The sequence below is a fragment of the Corapipo altera genome, unplaced genomic scaffold, assembly GCF_003945725.1.
Source record: "Corapipo altera isolate COAL_440 unplaced genomic scaffold, ASM394572v1 61411, whole genome shotgun sequence".
NCBI classification, from domain to species: Eukaryota; Metazoa; Chordata; class Aves; order Passeriformes; family Pipridae; genus Corapipo; species Corapipo altera.
In genome coordinates, this window is record NW_020884875.1 from 19,322,987 (window position 1) to 19,344,794 (window position 21,808).

At 36.4% G+C, this 21,808-nt stretch overlaps 1 protein-coding gene across 7 annotated transcripts in view; it reads right to left on the bottom strand.

Annotated features, from left to right (window-relative positions):
• The window catches only part of NFIB (nuclear factor I B), a 167,179-nt gene that overhangs the window by 33,555 nt on the left and 111,816 nt on the right, over positions 1 to 21,808 (bottom strand). For all 7 annotated transcript variants that reach the window (XM_027635252.1, XM_027635251.1, XM_027635257.1 and 4 more), the window contains exons 7-8: positions 7,257 to 7,388; positions 4,768 to 4,952 (exon numbers count right to left, since the gene is read on the bottom strand). In XM_027635252.1, the coding sequence (XP_027491053.1) occupies positions 4,768 to 4,952; positions 7,257 to 7,388 (317 nt within the window). The remainder of the gene's footprint in view (positions 1 to 4,767; positions 4,953 to 7,256; positions 7,389 to 21,808) is intronic.

Below are 21,808 nucleotides of genomic sequence, written 5' to 3' on the forward strand. Positions count from 1 at the left end.
TTGCCTTAACAACAGGGTAAGTTTGTGTGACAGAAGCATGGGAAAGGAAATCCCTTTGTAGATAAATGTTCAAAAGATATCTTTATGTTACATGCTATTTCATGCACTCTGGAGACTTATACCCATGCATTTAGTGCAGACTACACAAAGTAATCAGTTACAATTGCAATTAATCTTAAAATGCCTTGCTGATAGATAGCACTAAGCTAGTACTCTTTTGCTCTCTGCCACCAAATCACAATTAAAAATTGCACATTGTTTTCCTTAATCTTCAATAATTTCTTAAAAATTACAAGAAAGGATTTGCCCAAGAAGCTGGAAATTAATAAATGTCAACAAATAAAGGTGTTAGCTATACCAAAGAAACCATATACACACAACATTGCTTTTCTTGGCTTATTCTGCTAGTACTTTCCCAAGAACAAACAGGAAACCCTTTGACCAGCCCAAACAGAGCCCCATAAGATTCCCTTCTCAATGCTAAATGACTGTAGTTATTGTATTGAAGAACGACAAAGCATCTGCCTGATGTTCTTGAAGAGTGTGCATGTCTGTCATTGAATAGAAACTTGAATATCCCAATCAACTATGAGAGGAAAATAAGTGGCTTCCAGAAGCAACTCTTCTCAAGCACTTCAGATATTTCTATCTTCACAAAAAGACAAAACCAACAAAAAAATAAAGCTGCAAACTAGACCACATTGCAACAAAGTACGTTTTATCAGGCCCACGAATTTTAGTCAACATACAGTTAGCAGTTCACTCAGACATCACATATGGAAGGTATTTATTGTAAGAGAAAAAGAGTCCAATATTTAACTCCTCCAAACTGGAGTCAGTTTTACCATATCACTGAAAACTGCATATGTCATCAAAAATATCACAACATTTGATCTAAGGTTACATGCAGATTGTGCTCTTCAAATCCATACTCAAACACCTTGAAAGATTTTCTACTTCTGTTTGCTTGGTTCAGTCAGAAAAAAAATTCTCACTGATTCCAGGATACTCCTCAGTAGAATTCACCTCAGTTGTTTGCTTTACCATTGTTTCCTTATCACACTTGCTGGTCCTTCTTCTGTGATTCACCACACCTTAACCAGGAAAATTTTTCTATTTAATTCAACAGTGCATTAAGTTTGGAGCTTTTGGTTTTGTTTTCAGCCACACAAGTGGTGTTGTACTTGATTTGTTCAGGGTCGTTAGAAGCCTGATTTTGATACTATAAAGTGGTTCATATGCTCTTGAGTGTTAATACATTTCAAGTGTGCACAGTGCATATTTATGTGTGTGTGTGCATGCATACATTACGCAGATACAGAGGTAATATTTTCTAGGATTAAAAGATTCACCCACCTAGAATGATTCAAAAAGGTAACACATGCTTGAAATTTGTGGTAGATTTGAAAACCTCAACACAATGTAGATGGATAAACACCGTAGGTGGATTAGACACATATCAATAAATTAGTTTTTGTTGAAACTTACAGTAACTAGTACCAGTTGGAGATACCTGCACCCCATCATAATACAGATACACACTCACACATACAGTCTTAACTAGTAACATGAATGCCTAATGAAGAAGAAAAGCTTTGAAATAAGTATAATAAAAAGGGCTCAGCTGAAATTCTTAATCAGTGGAAAGTGCGGCAGTTCTCATAACCTTGGGAACTTTTCAGACTACTAGTTGGAGACAAGTCCAGCTCTATAGCTAACAAGGTTCATTTCTGTTCAGCACATTTGTTTGTTTATTCTCCAGATTGAGCAGGCGATAAAAAGCAGATATTCATGAAACCGACAGCCACAGCTCCCTTTTGTTTAGAATCATCCATTGTTGAATCATTTTTCACTGCAGCCAAAGGGCCTGTTTGAACTTCCTGACTGTTCATCACACATAATTTAGAGTATTTGACATTATGTCAAGAAAATTGCCCACTGCTTCCCGCCATGGAAACCTATGGGAGCTCTATATCTTTAACCTAATTTTACTTAAAGTATTCCATTGAATAGCTTGACTGTCTCACTATAATCAGTGCAGCAGGAATGTAATTAATCTCAAAATTGCTGTGGGGATACAAGGCATCTCAGTTGCCTGTCGTAACAATCTAAATTAGCGTATTACTGAAAGATGTTGGGGAGGAACAGTTCATTTTAGGTAAATGCTGTCAGGGTATCCATCCTTTCTATTTCTACAGATGAAATTAAAATGATCATCAGAGTTCTCCTTTTGAAATCCAAATGAGTATGTTTTGAGGTGGGAAAGTATAATTAAATTTGATGTGGTATTCCTACAGATGCAGTTTTGCATTTTATAATAATTAAATTTGTCTGAATAAAAATTCATGTTTTATTTAGAAAAGAAAAACTGGTTTGGCTCAAAGCATGCCATTGTATCAGAACAATTCCCTTTTGTCACTGAAACTTCACAGAGGGTTGCTTCTTTTCCTAAGCAAAAAATTAATCCTGCTGTTTTTACTCTTTGTACAGTCAAACTTCAAGTGTTCTATTTAGGGATATTTTGACTGGGCATGCAACTACTCCAATGTACAGTAAATATCAGAGGTGATCTCTAAAGAATTAAATTTTAAAAAGATTCTACTAATAATCGTGATTAATGATAATAAAATGTGGTGAATAGCTGATGCAGATGCCTGAAATTGCATACTTATTATTTACCCCATTTCTTCTTCTCAGGAACTAAATCAAACATCAAATGAAATTAAAAACATTGCCCTAATATAAAGGCTACAAAAGCTGATTAAAGTGTTAAATTTACACCAGTTAGGCCTGTTATTCCCTACGATACCACAATACAAGCACATGAAGTGTTTTCAGATTGTTACTACTCTGAAAAAAATCAGCAGAGTAAAATTTTATCTTTTAAGGTCTAAAGATTATTCTTTCAACCAGAGGTAAGAAAAGAGAGTTGGGCTAAAAATTGAAGGCGTAACTCCTGCTCAGTTAATATACTCTCTGATGTTAAAATCTTAAGACAGTACATTTTTCAACTGTCTGAAAGAAAGTAAGATGCTTCATTTAGATGTTGGGGTTTTTTTCAGTAATGATCCAAAGCAGAACATGAAACAATCCAGAGAGATTATCACCTAATCTGCTCTTTTAACATACATAAGAAATCAAAATGTAAGTAAAACAAGCACTGAATAATTAAAGAAATGCATAACAGTAAGGGCCTGATTTAATTTGCATAATTTTTCCCCTAATAGTGCCTAATTAAGACATCAGTTTAAAAAAAAAATCCAACAGAACTCTGAGATTTTCTGCACTGAATTAACGCTAAGGACTTTTAATGGGTGTCTTAATTAGACTTTGTTATTCATGGAAATTTTACACAAATTAAAATCAGGTCCTGCATGCAACATTCCCAGCTGAGTCTCAGCAAAAGCGCTATACGGGACTGAAAGACTTTTAATCCACGTGCAATTTGTATTCTAAAATCGACATACTTCATGATCACTTTTTGGTTTAATTTGCATTAATATTGTAACTAACAAAAATCACATAGTTAGGATTTCTCTGTTCAAAGAAAATTTTAGTTTTTTGGACCCACTGTTTTTTTTTTGGTTGTTTTTTTTTTCAACTAAACATATAGAAAGTCATGCAGCTGGACCAGGGAATTAGCCCATGGGGACAATAGCCACCATGACCTTCTGCACAGCTCAAAGGGTCTGTGTCTGTTATTCAACATAGAAAGTTTGATTCAGTCTCAAGTTCTATTGCTGTTGTGTCCAAAATGAATGCTGAAAGGCCTGTCATTATTGATGAAAAACAAAACAAATGAAGCAAACAAACGAAGCCCAAAACAAAATGCTGTCATAGCAACCCCTTCATCCCTGATAAGACAGTCCTTCCAAAGGAAACTAACTCTTAGGAGCAGAAAAACCTGACCATTGTCTCTTCAGTTTACATTCCCAAGGCTCTTCCAAAAAACATGCTAAAGCACAGAACAGGGCTCCACAAGAGCCTTTCAGGCAAGGCATAGAAAATAAATAACAGTCTGAGCAGCAAAGATTACATTACACTGACATTGTAAATATTCCAGGTATTGACAGACCAAGTCTCAACTGCAGTTTATCCTATAGTGCAGATCACATGCTAACACTACGTGCTGGTGCTGTCATGGAAAGAAGTTCTGCACACAATCCTTCACAAATTACTTCACTAATGAAAAACATGTTAATTTTCTATATCAGACACAAGTCTGAATAACTGAAGCTGCCAGTAATGCATCTGCTACTGCATGTTCTCTACAAAAGGAAGGAAAAAAAAATTTGTGGGTCAGTGCTGTGCTCACTCCAAAGAAATTTCAGGTGCCTATGGAACCGGGATAGCATTACCTTGGCAGAGCTTATTTTCACTGCCAGCCTATAAAATACACCATGTCCATGTGTGTGCTTGGACATATGTATTTTTCAGCACACTCCTTGCTGCATCCTGCAGGAACTTTGCCTATGGTGGCCCTGCATGAACACAGGCACCAAGCCTGCAGGAGGGGTGCAAGACTAGGACTGCTCTTTTCCTGCTGCCAGGTTGTTCAGTCAATTAACTATTTTTCTTATGCTTGACAGAGCAAGTGGATATGATTACCCTGTACCCTTTATTCAACCATGATGAACAGAAAAAGTTGTATCGCTCATATATCATCTTCCAGATTTCTCTGAGACCAGAACTGGAGAGATACCAGCCTAGATGCCCTGGAATTCCTCATAGGATTTGTTTTGGAGGGTTCGCATCTTGTTACAGTACCTGGCTAGTCTGCGGACTGGACGGGTCGTAAGAAGGTACATAATTCTTCAGAGTATCCTGAGGATTCAGGTGGGGAGGATATCTGATCGTTGGATGAGAGAAGTAGCTAGATGGGGCAGGAGGGAGAATAGCTTGTGCTGGAAATGGCAATGGTGAAGGTGGAGGTGGAGTTCTAGTTGAGATGACTGGAGAAGATAAAATAAAATTAAAATTACTTCGCATCTTGTTTCTTCTAAAATTCTTCACCTCTGTGTCACAGCAAGAAAAATAAAAAGTCAGTTATAAATCAATACACTGCACTCTTGTTTTATGGCATTTTTATAAAAAATCTTACAGTTCCTCCCCTCATATCCTCCCAAGAAATGGAAAGTGCAACTGTTTCAAATTTGTAAATACTGTATCTTGTTTTGGGTTTATGAGTTATGCCATCATATTTTTTCCATTTTTTTCTTTAAATAGTTATGGTTCTTCAGCATAAAAGGCATTTCAATTACACAGTTTTATCATCTGGAACCCAAATAAAGAAATCAAATACTTTCCACACTTCTATTCAAAGCACTCCAACACTGAGGAAAGTAACCAAGCCCCAAGAAACAGTGATTCCTCACTGTATTGCACTCTATCTGCCTCATCTGAGGACAGGGGAAAATATCTAATTAGCAATATTGCTACGAATATTTGCTGACCTTTACGAAAAACCTAATGAACATCCAACTTCAGATCCTGGAAACCAATCCATCTAATAAAATTATCTCTGACAAACAAAAAAGTATCTACACTTTTTTTTCTTTGTATTCTCTTTCTTTCCATCCCCTACAAACATATACTTCTCCAGCTATAAAGTTTGTGCAGTGTTTAAACAACTGGCATTGTTTTCATAGTGAAAGGAATGTACAGCACGTCTTTCTGCCGCCCAGTTATTGGTCTAGAAGTGAACTGCACAAGAACACAGTTTCCACCCTTACTACACATCAAGAGAGCATCTACTTGGTGTATTAAAAAAGAGCTACAAAGTTCAGCAGAAGTGGAGAAAAGACAAGATTTTTTCATTTTCATCAGTGGAAAAGTGCAAAATTGAGTCAGTATAAGCAAGGTTTTTTATAAACCGCTCATGGTTCTCTACTGTATCAACACAAGGTGCTTTTCTGGACCATCTTTCACATCTCTGGTTTTTTCAGCTTAATTTTTAAAGCTGAAATAGCTGTTTTTTGGGTGCTGCTCACTGACATAATAGAACAGCCTACAAAAATAAAAATAAGTTTACTATCAAGTAAATAGCTCACCTGCAAATTAGGTTATGACTCAAGTATGTATATTTGAAAATTATACTCTAAACTAAATATAAAGATATACACACAAGTATAGGATCAAAAATAATTTCTTCAGGGCAGACTCATTTTAAACATAGCCCCACCAAATTCAGTGTAAATATAAAATCCTATTTACTGCTCTGGCATGTCGCAGCTGTGCAAAATAAACACAAATGTGTAGAAATCTATACCTTCCATTTCCCCCATCATCTCTGACATGCTTGAGTATTTGATGATAGTGGAAACCTTACAGGGACCAGAATGAGCACAGGTCCATTTTCATAAAACAAAATAAGTGGATGTTAAGGGGAAAATAGTCTTTACACATTAATTGAATGATAGGAACTAGAAATCACGGAGAAATCACAAAACAGAAACTTCTCAAAGCAGAACTGCATGTGAAAGAAAAGAAGAAAGTTTTCAAATCTATTTTACTCCCCTAGTCATCCAGGTCTGCTGAAAAAATTAAACCCTTTATATTCCATTTATAAGAAGATATGATGAGATGCTGAGGGGACACTTCTGAGGACCACGTTCTCAACCAAAAAATCAGGGTCAGTCTCACCTCTAAAGTTAAACAGACCATGATGCTGCAATTTCCCTGTAGTTACTGATAAAGCCTCAAGACAACATGCATTCTGTCATATTACAAGTATACAAGTATCTCCTTCACACTTTAAGTGAAGTTTTACTGTGGACTCACTATGGATTCCAGAAAACAGGTGTCGAAAAATACTTATCAGGACTCTATGTCCTGATGCACTGGTATTTATTTCATTGTGTGATAGAGAACATGGTTGTGACTTCTCCCATGTATTAAACAACTGGGAGCTATTGGTATTTATATACAACATAGTCATAACAACAAAAATAAAAAAGGGATTTAGGTGAAAGGAAGAAATACAGAGAGAGTTTTCCTCTGTCAGTTTCTTCATGCAGTATACAGTTTATTTTATTCACTGGTTAATACTAAATCCTTTTCAGTAACTTCCAGCAGTCAGATTACCTGAACAGTTTAATGAACACTCCTGCAAGGATATCATAACCTTTTCCATTTTTACTCTCAATCAGTGTTATAAATGGTATTAGGTCTCTAAGAAACTCTGCAAAAATACATCACAACCTAATTATAGGAAAGAAGAACAGGGAGGTTTTTTCTTCCTCCTCCATAACCCTCACCACTGTGTGCAACTCCTGGGATTCCTGGGTGGTGATGCTGGGGAAAAGTGCTCAATCTTGGTGAAGAATCCTGGGGAGAAGTAGGACTAAACAAAGGCTTTTCAGGTTTCTTCATTGTAGGAGAAGACATATCTGTAACAGAAAAACAATAGAAGGGTGACATTAGCTTAGAAGCCTGTCTCAGGACACATCATTTTGTAGATTGAAGGTATTTCTTTTCACTGTTCGTGCATAAATATCATTTGGTGACCCAACTCCCCCCTATGACCATAAACTAATTTTAAACTATTGCTTTCAAACTTGAGAATTATAATAATCCCATAACTGGTTTTCGTCCTGAAAAAGAGAAACTACATTCCTTTCATGCCAGACAAGTCAAACAGTGAAGAAACTTTGCTAGACACTTCTCAGCTCCCCAGAACATCACCAAATCATCTGTTACTTCAACAGTCACTTAATTTTACTGCATTTTTTAATGGAACACCTACACTCAGGTGTGGAGGGTAACTACCATACACATGCCAGTTTATGGTTTTCATTATTGTGTTATTTCAAAACTTATCCCTTACCCTTCCCAAAACCATAGTGAAACAATGTAACCTCCCTAAGAACAAAGGATGCTTTTAAATTCTCTATCTCATATTTTCCATATCTGAAGAAAGTCATTCCCACTTCTTCCTTCCAGTTTCCCTATCGACAAAAACATCTCTTTAGAGCTAACTATGTGAAGATAACACACTAGCAGGGACAAATGTATGATTTCTACCATGCAAGCTCACTGATATTTCATAGAGTTGTATTCTGAATTACTGCATTCTTTCTAAAATTTTAAATTAATTAAACAACATTTGTTGGACTTTGCACTAAATTATTTCAAAGTTAATTACAATATTTTTATAGGACACACATCAATACTGCATTTGGGTTCCATTTCAAATCAATGGTACTAACTCATGTTTAAAGAAAACGTAAGTTCTTAAGCACTTTACTGGACAGGAGCCACTTTGCAGTTGATTTTCCTACATGGACCATGTTAGCTTTAAATGGGTTTTTGATAATTTTAATATCGTACAGTGGTACACTGGTACACTGTATTTTACTATTCTGGGACACATGTAATCACCTCAGAAGTCATAGACAGGTCTGCAAAATGTGAATGTCTTATTGAAACCAAATTGGAGCAATACTTTCTGAACTGTATAAACATTAAGAGTGGGTTTTCACCCTGGAAATAATACTTAGAGCAGGACCCATGAAACTGAGGCTCCACTTCTCTGCTCTGTCCCATCCTGCTGCCAAGCCCTGTATAGACGCTAGCACCAGACCCTGAGCAGACTCTGGCTGTAAACCTTCCTCAATCCCCCTGCAACTCCTGCAGTCCTCTTTGGCCCTGACAACTAAGTCTCGTGATTGCCTGGATACCCTGCAAAGTTCACATCTTCAAGAATGCTGTTGCAAAAGGATTCAGTTCAGCAAAACCTTCAGTAAGAATAAAGAACTGCTTACAACAGAGCAATTCAGCAATCATTCTGTTTTAACAGATGTCGAAGGTTGTTGTTATGATTTTATTATACTGATCAGTTGCAACCTAATGTTCTCAAAAACACTGAGTGCTGATAGAAGCAGCTCTAGTTGTCTTTAAAAATTTGGTAAATCAGTTTTGTTGAGGAAGAAAATGGAGGAATATTTTTAATAGCTCAGCAGGCAAAAAAAGAAAAACTTGCCAAATGCTTACAGCTTTGTTGAATATATTCTGCTAAGCCAAGAAATAATTTTTTAAATTGCAACACTGAATTTTCTTAAGTTGAGCTTTGCACAGGTAAACCATGATAGGAATAATCCTGGAATGATTTTCAAACTTTTCACTATGTTTTACTTTCTGCTGAAATGATAGCCCTAGCTTCTTCATATTGGGCTCTAGACCCATCAGGGCAAGAAAATTCCCACACTTTCCCAACAGATATGAAGTGTTATAAAAGTCCAGGACAAAATTAACTGGCTATTGTCTTTGTATTGTGGTTCTGTGCATGCATAATCTGTCTCTGCAGAAATGCTGCAATATTATAATCTGAGAAAAAAGATGAGTGTCTAATATCTTACAAACACCATCTCTGACTACAACACTGCGGCCATCAGAAATTGTCATAGAACTTATCAGTGACCAAATATTTTGGTGACTCCACCACATACAGTCTATTGCAAAAGAGAGAATGTACAAACAGTTTACTTCAAATTAAAACTACCGCACTTAAGTATCCCTAATGGGGAAAAAACCCCCAACAAATCAAACCAAACAACCATGGACTGGAACTGGAAAATCTTTTCCTTTTGTAAAGCTCATATTCAACAAAAGAACATACGAAAGAAAGAGCTGCTTATCTCCTGAAGGTCTACATATGTCAGCAGCTCTGATCTCTGGAATTCAACAGAGATTTAGTTTGGTTGGGAACTGTTACTTCATTCAACACACAAAAGTTGTGTTTTTCAAAACCAAAATATTGTAAATGCTCAAAGGAAGTATGCTTTATGAAGCGCAATCTAATCATAAAACCCACTAACCTCTCAGTGGCATCACTAATTTGAGAAGAATACACTGAAAAGGTGATCAGTACCTATGATAATCCTAGCATTCACTTAAAAAATGTGTAATTCCTGCCCCTACTTTATAGAAATAAGAACTGTAGCTAGCACAAAGAAAACAAAGAATAAATTACAAATCAAACTTAGTGAACTTCTCAGCTAACTCCCTTCTCATCATGGTAATGTGAGCCTGGAAAATAAAACTCAGTACTTCCATAAAAATACTTGTTACCCACCAAAACTTGTGTACTTGTCCAGCACACCACCATGGGATACCTTCAGAAGTCTTGTTATATATAGCAAAGGCAACTGCAAAGAATAACTGCTGAAGTGCAGGCAGTAGCTTCTTTTTAAACCAATGCACTCTGCATTGAGAAGTAATTCAGATAGTCTTTTTCCTCCACAACAGTCACAGCTCTCCCCACGTGTCTGGCCATCATGATGGAGCATTCCTGCTCCTGCCCCTGCCAAGTAATACATAAAGCCAACAGGAGAGACAGAATAACTGTTTGGATAGGCTAGGAAGAAAGGTTGCAGCCATCTCCTTCTTGACCAAGAGAGAAAGTTTCAATATTTAAGAGGAAAACACGCGAGATATGTTTCTTTGGAGAGTTGCCAGTCACAAAAACAAAAAAGGAAAAAAAAATTAAAAATGCAAAGCGGTTTTTCAATGCCTTTTTGCATAAAAAACAGTGCCTTTGAATACAGCACTTTAAATCACAAAATCACAGAATATGCCCAGTTGGAAGGGATGCACTATCCCCAAGAGTCACACCAAGAATCCTTAAACAAAGGTTGAGTTAAAGTGACAGTGAGGCTTCATATGATTTTACTAGTAGTTTCTATATAATAGAAAACACATACTTTTCTCATTTTAAAACACATCTTATTTTTTCCACATTATGTAATAAAGTCTAATAGCTACAGAGAACTTAGTTATATACTGATAATTACATAATGAATGACATAGTTAAAAAAAAAAAGCCATTTGCCCTTATGACCATGTTAAGGTTTCAGGAATGGGATTCCAATCCTTGCTACTTTGAGAATTAAAAGAAAAAAAACAAAAACAGACTTTTGGAAAAAAAATGTTAAATACAGATGAAAAGAAGAAAGAGGCCAAAAGCACTTGGAGAAAGTTATTGAAAGGTCGACACTAATCAGATCCCTTGTCCCCTCCTGCCTAGAATTTTCTCAAAATGTGAAATTCTCAGTGCTGTTCCAAATCACTATTGCCTGTATTCTTACATTACTTTGGAGATGCAGCATGCATGCCCCCAAATGGGTGGCACGTTATACATTTTAAAGCACCACATCAAAGTAAAAAGAGCTTATGCAAATAAAAATAGTTAAATCATCTCATCTCCCAACAAGGTAAACCTGCCTGTATAGGAAGGCAGAAGAGCTACTGTGAAGCATAGCATATGTAGCCTGTTCATCAGCAGCTTGCACAAATGGTGCTCCAGATGTATAGCTGTTCAAGACAGCCCAAGGCAACAATTTTGATCAATTCTAATGTGATAAAATGCTGCAGGGAAAGTGCAGAAATGTGTTTACATCAGCCTTTAATTAAACTGTTGTTCATTTCCAAAGAACCTTAGGAAACACTAATGAGACATGGGTTTTGGCAATTTCCGCATCAGAGCAAAGACTCTCTTCCTCAGTCTGAAGCAGTGTGCCATCCAGGCAATTCCTGGATGAATGTCACCTTGGCACACAACTTGGTAAGGCCACCTATCAGAAAAAGTCAGCTGGAATCGAGCAGTGATCCAGAGCAAGTTTAAACATCCACCTGCCCATTTCTGGACAGATGACCTCCTTTCTAACTCACCACCACAACATAGAAGCTTCACTTTTTTTGCTGATGACACATGCTCATGAGCAGAGTTAGAATCAATAAAGAAATATTAACTATCTTTTAACCCAGTTAATTCTTGAACTCTTCTTATTATTTTCTACTGCTTAGTTTCACAAGTCTTTCTTTACAAGAAAGACTTGCAAACAACAATCTGTAAAGATTTATTTTACAACTTATTAGTGTAGCATCATCTCCAGAGGAAACAAAATAAAACCATGTCCAATTTTATGTATTACTACAGGGAAAGAGGAAAACTATGTAGTCTATAGCACCTCTGCCAAGCTATAAGAGGCACCTTTTCATGCTACAGTTTTAGATTAACTGATCCTTTCCCAGAGGCAGTAATTAGGATAATTTCTGGTGTCAGGACACACTACATGCATCACATCCAGCTAGGCCTCACTCTCCAGGCCCTCATCACATCTGGTAGGTATGTACGAAGCACATGTGAAAACTTGGGCAAAATTTTAAATTCACATTGTATAGCTGTATGATGATGAAGAATCATAACAATTCCTATGGTGCTCAGAAGAATCTGTTTTGCTTTACACCTGTGCATGTGAAAAAGGAGCACAGACACTGAATAGAGAGAGTCAACATCACCAATTTTCAAATAAACTCAATCTGATTTCCTTTAGCACTGTAAGCATTATGTATTTCTCAGTTGTGGGTCTTAATAAAGCACCTAACAATGAATACTGACAGCTGAGTGACTTTAAAGCACAACCATCTCTCACTTATTTGAAAAAGGCTTTGTCATATCTGTCCTAAAGACTTTGCACCAGGGCTGAATGGAAAGTAAGAATCCCGCAAATTAAAACATTTAAATTCATTTATCTTTTCAACAAAAAGAAAAGAAGTGGGGACATATTTTTGTGAATAAATAGAAGAGAAAATCAGATGTGCCTGAAAAGCTGGGTGTCTGAGATACTTCACGTCTATAGCAGAGAACAACTGGCAAGAGTTCCTATTCTGTATCAGACAGAGATTAGTCTTTGCAACTAGCTCTTCCCTTTAAGAAATCTGTAATCAATGACTTGTTGGTGTCTCATTGCCCTTCACTCTAAGTTTTATTTTGGACTAGAAAGAAGCCCTCTTAAAAATTTATTTATTTATTTACATTAAAAAATCAGTTCTGGTAAACTATGTTTTCCTGTATGAAAAAATCAACAAAATAAAACAAAAGCAACAAAAATTCACAATCAATTCTCTTCCATTACTTTCTGAGACATGTTTAGAAATACTCAGGGTGAAGGCCTTTGTAGTCACTTTTGAGAGAAACAGTGGGGTCTTACATGAAGATGCATGAGCAGCTGAGAGTGTTCTGAACTTTAGGAGCAGCCTGTGTTAAGGTTTGGAGAAAGCTGCTCACTTCACGTTTAAAAAACTGGTATCCATTTTATTTTTGCTCCTATATCAAGTGTGGAAAAGCATTTTACACATGAAAATTTTACACTAGATCAGAATATTTCAGTGTACAGAGATTTGATAACCTCCCATCTTCAAATCAGCCTACTTAGTGCCAATGTTATTTTCACAGGCATACCTCCTTTATTACACAATCCAATCTACCAGACTGTGACACCTGTTTTCCCATCAGGAACCATGCCCAAGGCTAATTAAACACTCTGTCATCCTATTCTGCCATTTCACAACAGATAAGCCACTTCAATCTATTATCTTTTGTGATTTGTATTGAAAAACCTAGGAAGAGGAGCTAGACTAGAATTTCTACCAATACATTTTCAGTATTGTAAGCTGTCAAGCAAAACAATAAAACAATATTTCAATTCAGAAAAGCTACAGCAAAATGACTAAATTACTTGCAATGCCAACTGAATTATGTCTTTGTTCATTAGTCTTCTAATAAATTGCACTATTTTATTTTGTATTGCTCAGTAAGTATTAATATACATAAGAGAAGTGATATAAGAACTCCCAGACAAATGAAACTCAAAAGCTGAAAATCCTTTAAATGGTGCGGACATGTCATTCTTCTCATCCTCACCCACGTGAACTTGCAGAATACTCTACTCCATTATTTACTGCCACATTCTGTGGGCTGTGTTGACCTCAATGACTTTCTTTTCCTCAACAGAAAGGGGTTTGGAAAACAGACAGTATATTTGGGAAGGGGGAGGATAGGGAGGTGTGCTGGAAACCCAGATGAACCTATCTAGAAAAAAATGTAGGATGCTTCTTGTTGGTGTTTGTGACTAACTGTATAAAGTTGGACAACTGAAATACTTCATTGCATTACTGATTATCCTACATTTTATGGACACAAAGCAAAACAACTCAGTATAGCTCCTGTTAAAATTATATGCACAAGCTTTTGGAAAGTATAATTCTAGTGCATGGTCATTTAAGTTAGGGTAATTCATATATGTTTCCTAAAATTACCTTTTGAAATTTTTTTCACTTTTAACAAAAGGCTTTTTATAAAACAAGGCATGAGGAAAGCTAGGATGGTCAGATTAAAACATAAATATTGAATACGTGCGCACCAAAACCATCCATATCCCAAAGTAATTTCAAAAAACATTCAACAGCAGGGCAGGACATACAGACCTAATCCCATAACAGTTGCTTGACTGCATCATAAGACATGTAAGTAATTACCTACCATAGTGAAGAGATTATTCCTATTTAAATTTGTATGTATTCCCACTAAGATTAGGCTGAAACTATGGCATGCTGCTCTGCAAGAACTTTGGGCAGAAATTCTTAGTTCCCATTCTTCAAACCCATCTTGTCACTCCTTACCAGAAAGCAACAGTAAACCTCCTAGGTAAGGTTCATAATCAGCACAACTGTGATCTGCTGGCATAAAGCTGCCCAGCCTTCCTCACCTATCCTCACCCTCAGCTCACACCAGAAACACAGTCCACCTGTGTGAGCCCCAAGATGCTGGTGTCACCACAGAGACCATGGGGATCTGGGGTGTTGCTGCTGGAAAAAAGTGAGAATGTCTCCACCACCTCCTCAGAGACCCACAGGGAACAGCCGCAGAGTGCCAGACTACACCTCTGCAGCTTTTCCTGTCTCAGGTCTTCCTACAACTTCAGACTCAGTTTATCCAACCACCTCTGTATCAACACAGCCATCAGATGCCATATGAGAAGTACTCAGGAGTAATAGAGAGCTCAGTGGGGTTGCTACCTGTTAAACATGGAGTACCCACTGTAAGTAATGAGGCTGATTTTGGAAATAGAGGTAAAAAGCATCAGACCAAAAATACAGCATTGCTGTAACGAATATATATACCATCACTAACAAAGCTACATGAGGCTCCAAGAAATCTGCACTGCCGTAAAAACCTTTAAGCAGTTACAGTGTACTTTAGGTACTTGACTACTTTTTTATTTAACTTCACACTTCAGAAACAGACTGGGCCATTTCATCATCTATGAAGCAATATTGAGAGATTTGATTCCAGCAGATAGCTGTGACAGAAGAGTATTCTGGGAAACTGAGAAAATCTTATTAAAAAACCAAACAAATTATAAAGACTTTGGAGTACATTTCAGTCATTTATTAAATTATCCTACAGAAAGTCATCCAGACTTAAAGGAAAATGTACAGCTATAACATCTCATTAATGCTGAGACTCCAAGGACCTTGGCTAGAAAATAAAATCAACACTGTAACCATAACTGCAAAAGTCAGAAAAGTATTCCCAGATTCTAATGCAATAGGATTAAAGGGGAATTTGAGATAAAATCATGTAAAGGAATGGTCTTGAATAGAGAGAAGATCATTAACTCATTTAAATATACTACTTTGATCAAGTTTGATACAGGTTGTATGAAAGCAGTAAAAAAGAGGACCTTTTCAAATATATCTATCTATACAGCACAGAAACAAAAAATTTATGAATGAAGACAAAAAAGGAGAGGTGTCCAAAAGAGTTTCAATATGTGGGCTAAATTACTTTTTTTCATCTCATGTATGTCATATAACAAAAAAATTTCAGTGATTCAGGAGGTACTAGATACCTATTCTTTTCGTAAGTGAAGATATTCTGCACCACATCAGTTAAATCAATCAGGATAATACACACCCTACAAGGTCTACTACAAGTTTATCACAAAAATACGAATGAAATCTCTTATTCAGCAACATTGGGACAGGACAATGACACAGCATAGTTCCTGGGCCAAATCTTGCATTAATACATGCGTTTTATCACTACTTTCAATTAAAGGACATCTAGAGTCACCATCAAGGCAAAATGATGTTTCCACAGTATAAAGTTCATTGCAGAATAAGTGCTATGCATACAAGAAAAATATGCTTTTGCACTTACATCTTTCACTGGTCTATATGGGGGATCTTGAGTGTATTTCACTCACTAATCATGCATAGAAAACATTAATTAATATGCCTTTCCACAATATATTTGTCAGAACAAAAGACAAAGAACCTGTAAAGAGATTTTTTTACAGTGACTTTATTGGGCAAATAACAGCCATTTCCAGGAATGTAAAAAAAACCAAACTTTTTTTGTATGTTTCCCACTGTATCTCCTACTCCTGTGTTTGTCTTTCTCTCTATTTCCAAATATTTCTTTACTCCTCATTCATTCAAAAACTGAAGTTTTCATGGGCTGAAAGTCAGGTAGCTGCTCTACCCAGAACAAAAAATTCCTCATCTGCTTCTCTGAATATTTGAAGATATTAATGAACAGGTTGCAAATTGCTCTAAAGCTATTCTAAACACAGAAAAAAAGTATAATCTCTGTTGCTTTACTTTTTGGAGAGAGTGTAAACTTAACATAATTCCACTCAATAATGGAGGATGTAAATTTTCTTGATGTACAAACACCTTCACTCATTTTGAGCAACATTTTGGCTATCCTGTTCATGCATTATTATTTTCTCTTTCTCTGTATTTTTATTAAATAAGCATTTGAAAGTGCCTTCCTCTATTTTTCTATACTTAGTGCCTTTCAAACTTTAAGAATAAGAAAGCACTTTTCATCTTCATGAAAATAATATTTTACTTATTTTATGTATCAGCTTTTCTTGCCGAACTGCCCCTATGGAAACAAAAAGTAAAGCAATTCCCTATTGGTTTGAAATTTGTTTTAACTATCACAGCAGAAATATTGATTTTTAACAAGTAAACACAATGTTCATTCAATGAAAACTACCAATGTCTTGTTCTGCAACCAAGAAGAAAGAAAACCCAAACTGTTGCCTCCCAAGTATGACTTACTCACTAGAGCTGTTTGTTACTGTGATGCCACTTTCAGCATCATAGCAGGCAACAAGCTAGGAGAAGTCATGGTTAAGAATTTTCTCTAGAAGTACACATTGAGAAGTTACTCTTGGTGGAAAGTACATCTCACTTTACGAAAGTGAAGTTATGAAAGTTATGAAGTTATGAAAACATCAACTGGCAGCATTTGACTACTGTGCTAACTAGCCAAAAACACTAGTTCACTAAGTCCATACATATAAGTCTATACTAGTTAAAAACATAGAAAATTATATCTATTGAGATAGCTAGATATAAAACGTTTGTGTGTGTATATATTTCTTAAAGAGTATTTTGAAATAATAAAAAAAACCACAAAGGCAGAAGTAAGAAGTTACTAACAAGACATAAATTGCTTTCAAAAAAGCTTTGAGATACAAGGATTTTGAGAACTTGTACTGAGTCACAAACACAGAACTGCGTTTATTAAACATTCATCAAGGTAAATGTTTGCAAGATTAATTAGTCTGTTAGATGGAGTCTGTGTTTCTAAAGCATTAACCTTCAGAAACAGCACCAGGAGCTGGAAAAAATTCCAAACCCTGTCTAACACAAGACACCAAAAAGCTAAGGTGATCTGTTACTGATCTCAACTCCTGGACCACATTAACAACTTCCTCTTTTAGTTCCCTCACTTTGAAAATTAGAACAATACTCCCTTGACAATTGATGAGCCAAAGGTCCAAGAACAAAAGAGCCATTGGTAAGGATCTCAGTGGAGAAGGACTGTCCCGTGGATGGGGAGAAGGCAAAAGGGGACAAGTGTCCAGAAGAGGGGTATCCAACAAAGGGGGTTGGGACCTGAGAAGTGGAGGGTTCAACAGCTGCTGGCCAAACAATCGGTGAGGGTGGTCCAGCTGTTTCAGTTTTAATGGTGTGCTGGTATCTTGGTTCTTGACTGTTGGTAGAAGTGGGTGAGGTGTAAGAGAATTAACATGATGAAGAAACTATAAAATTCACTTCATTTTATATTGATATTCAGTATTTCTAGACAACTGACTCTTATGGAAAGTCACATGAATCAACTTTTATAACAGCATGCATAGTTGATAACTCCTGTTTTATTTATTTCCAATGTACACATTTTCGTAGCACTAGAACAGTAAAACAGATCTCAAGGACAGATACTGAAATTGTCTGTAACTATGTTAATGAACTTTGTCAAGATAGCTTTCAGAAAGAAAGCCACATATGCATACACTCTGCTCCCCTCTTGTCATATTCCTGTTCCCTTAAAGAAACAGTTAAGGAAAAAGTGTCTGATTTACTTACACATTAGTAAATCAACATGTCCAACAAAAGTTCTTAGCCTATTAGATCCTAAGTGCTCTTTATCAACTGCACTAGTCACTAGTTTTTTATGTATTTTTAATAACTTCCTCTTCCAAATTGTGAGGTGCATTGTGTTTTTTTTCTACCTGCATAAAATTTCTAAATTTATAAAACAGTCAGCAATTTTACTCATGCAGAAACTTATATCTATTTCACAAAGTCTTACTACTGCAGGAACTCAAAATTTTGTTTCATATGGAACCATGTAAAGAATTGAGTAACAGCAACCTGGAAAAAAGAAGATTGGAAAAGATCTACAGCAAGTTATTTTTTAGATATATAATATATTTTCTACTGATAGAAGTGTTAAGACACTATTCAGACATTTTTGAAGTTATTAAGACATCCAGTTGGAAGAAACTAAGCACAAGAGAGAATAAATAACTTGCACAACATCTCACAGAAGACAGAGCATTTGAGCTCCTAATTGTCAAGTTAGGACCCTACGTTTAAGTAATGCACCATTCTCAGAGATGACTTCACTTTCTGGGACTGTGGGATGTTTGAAGAACGGCTAATTACTTGGAAGGCTAATGGCAAAGAGAAGGTTTGGGAGAAATAGTTGCAGTTATAAACCTGCCTATTTGCTCTACCAGAAGCCCTCAAATCTGTCTCAAAATCATGCAAATCGAGCAAGGTTTATAAGTATTTAAGACAGCAAAAATAATGACCCTAACTGCAGACTCTTCCCACAACAACTGTATGGCTGTACAGTAAAAAAAACACATTGCAATTCTGCAGTATTTTTTTTTGTTTGTTTTTGAAAATGTTACATATACTCTTGTGGTTGCACATATTTTTAAAATAGTCACAAACTTTTTTGCAAGGCAATGAAGTAAACATCCGGGACAGTATCGTGGCTTCATAAGATTTTCTTTTCTTCTATAAGGATTTATAATCTGACTTAAATAAATACAAATTAAAAATTATTTTCAATTTTAATTTTGGTTAATTGGAGGAAGTTTTATAGTTTTATATCAGATCAGGAACGTAATTCTTTGTGGATTGTCTTTAACCAAGTTTACACCATCTCTAAACTTACTATTTTTCAAATACACTTACTTATTTCTGCCCAGAATTACATCCTCAAACAGCCAGTTCCCTGAAAATAGACTATAAAGTACAACATCTGGAAATCTTATCAAAATATTTTTGGCAGCAGTATAACAGGAAGACAGTTAACAGCAAAAGGACAAAATCTGGAGTTTTGCAACAGAAAGCAGATTCTGGTATGAGCAAGATTTTGCTGTAACTGGGGTAGATTTATTTTATTTAGTTTCACGAATGCCACGTCCTGGCTACATCACAAGTACTCCTGTAGTCATTTTGCTACCCCTCATGACGCATGCTTGCACAGAGAACCTATAGAAGCTACGGGGATTACAGCAGAATCACTCCTCTCCTAATGTCTACTCACCGAGTAAACTACATGGTATTTGTTTTTGAAAAAAATGAAGGGTTGATCTAACTTGTTCTACCCCACTGCAAATTTTCATTTGTCCTCTTTTAATGTCAGTATATTTATGTGGTACTCATTAATTTTTCTCCTGTTTTCTCTATTAAAATTGTAAGATATCCCTTACACACCTATGAAACTCTATGTTATTCCAATCTACTTTAGCTAGTGTTGTTTTATTGTGTTTATTTCCGGTTCCAAACTACCACCATCATAGAATATCCTCAACTGGAAAGGACTCACAAGGATCATCAAAGTCCAGTCCAAGACAGCCCCAAGAGCCACACCATGTGCATTGTCCAAACACTTCCTAAATTCTGGTAGGCTTGGTGCTGTGACCACTTCTCTGGGGAGCTTGTTCCAGTACCCAATCCCGCTCAGGGTTAAAAACCTTTTCCTAATATCTAACCTAAATCTCGTCCTGACACAACTTCATGCCATTCTCTCGGGTCCTACTGCTGGTCACCAGAGAGTAGAAATCAGTGCCATGAAGATGATATCAAGCATGTTACAAACTAGCAGCAGAACAAATATGCCAGGAGCTGCCACATACCCCTTCCCAGTGAGGTCACGCATCAAGGACAGGCATTGCAGTTACTACCTTACAGGGTTTTTGCAACAGCAGGATAACCTCAGAAAGTGATTGGAGCCAAACATAACCATTTAGGGGCAAAAGTCTTATGTTTCCCTCGAGCAGTGGTTTTCACACTGGACAGTAGTATATCTGTGCCTTTGCAGGAATGGAAGAACATCTTAAGGACAGAAAAAAACAAAATTCTTTATAGTGTCTCAAAGACAATCTCTCTGCCAAGGATCCAGTAAAATTTCACTAGGTGCAGTAGTTCTGGAAGACACAATATTCAGGGAAGCATGCCAACTCCAGGAAGCAAAAGTAAAATACACTGATTTAAGTCTGCCTCCTTTAATCTCTCTTCCTCATTTGGAGTTCACTGGTTTATAAAACATACAGAGTTAAAGGTTGTTTCAGTCCAGAAGTCTAGCTACCCTGTGGCATAGAAGTTAAGTAAAAGTTCATTGTAAATATACTCAAGCAGTCTGAATTTTAACATTGTTCACTACTGATAATTGTAACATGAAGAAAGCTGGTAAAACTGAACAAATCCAGGGTTCATGGAACATGGTTCTTTGTAAGCAGAATGATTCAAGACCTAAAATGTAATTGAGATACTTCAGAACTATAGAGATAATTCATGAAAGGCTCTGTCAGCAGGACTTGTGCTCAGATGTCAACACAGCTCTGCACTTGTCAGAAATCCCTAGAGCTCACTCAGCAGCACAAAAGGACTTAATTTCAAAACTGGAGACCAGTTTAGAGAGAAACAATGGGCTGTTTTAACAACTACAAAAATAATTTATCTAAAAAATACAAAATTTATTTGAGGTACAATCTGATCTTTCATGAAAATACTAAAATTTCCTGGTAAAACAGGTAGGAAAATATTTTGCATAAAGAGGAAGATTCTGGTTGTCAGAAGTCCTATTTTCTGTTCCTAAATTTGGTTAGGCAAAGCCACCCTGCAAACAGCTAAAAATAAGACAATACCTGAGCCTCCATGAGAAAAAGCAAGTACAGAAGAAATTATGAAGAAAAAGACTAGTAAATATTGTGTGAGAGGAACAGCCTAATAATGAGACCACAGATCAGAGGGTAAGCAGAAGCAGATTAAAAGGAGACCAACTACAACAGAAATGTGAAAATAAAAGGCAGCTAAATTATACACCAATCACATGCTACCATGCACATGGAGATGAAAGAGAAAAATTAGCAGGAACAAAAAGAAAGAGAAAGAAAATGGGGGAAAAAAAAGTCTTAAAACAATATAAAAATGAGATAGAACCAAAGGGTCAGTCAGTTATTGAAGAACAGAGAGCAGTGATGAACAGTGGACGTGGAAAAGAAGGGCAAACATCAGAACACCAGCAAGGGAAGCAATGTCTTTTTCTCTATTTCACTTGTACATACTGTAGTGCACATTTCACAGACTCTCCAGATAGCTGCAGCACCATGGATCAGCCATAGGATCCATTAACAAACACTGTTCA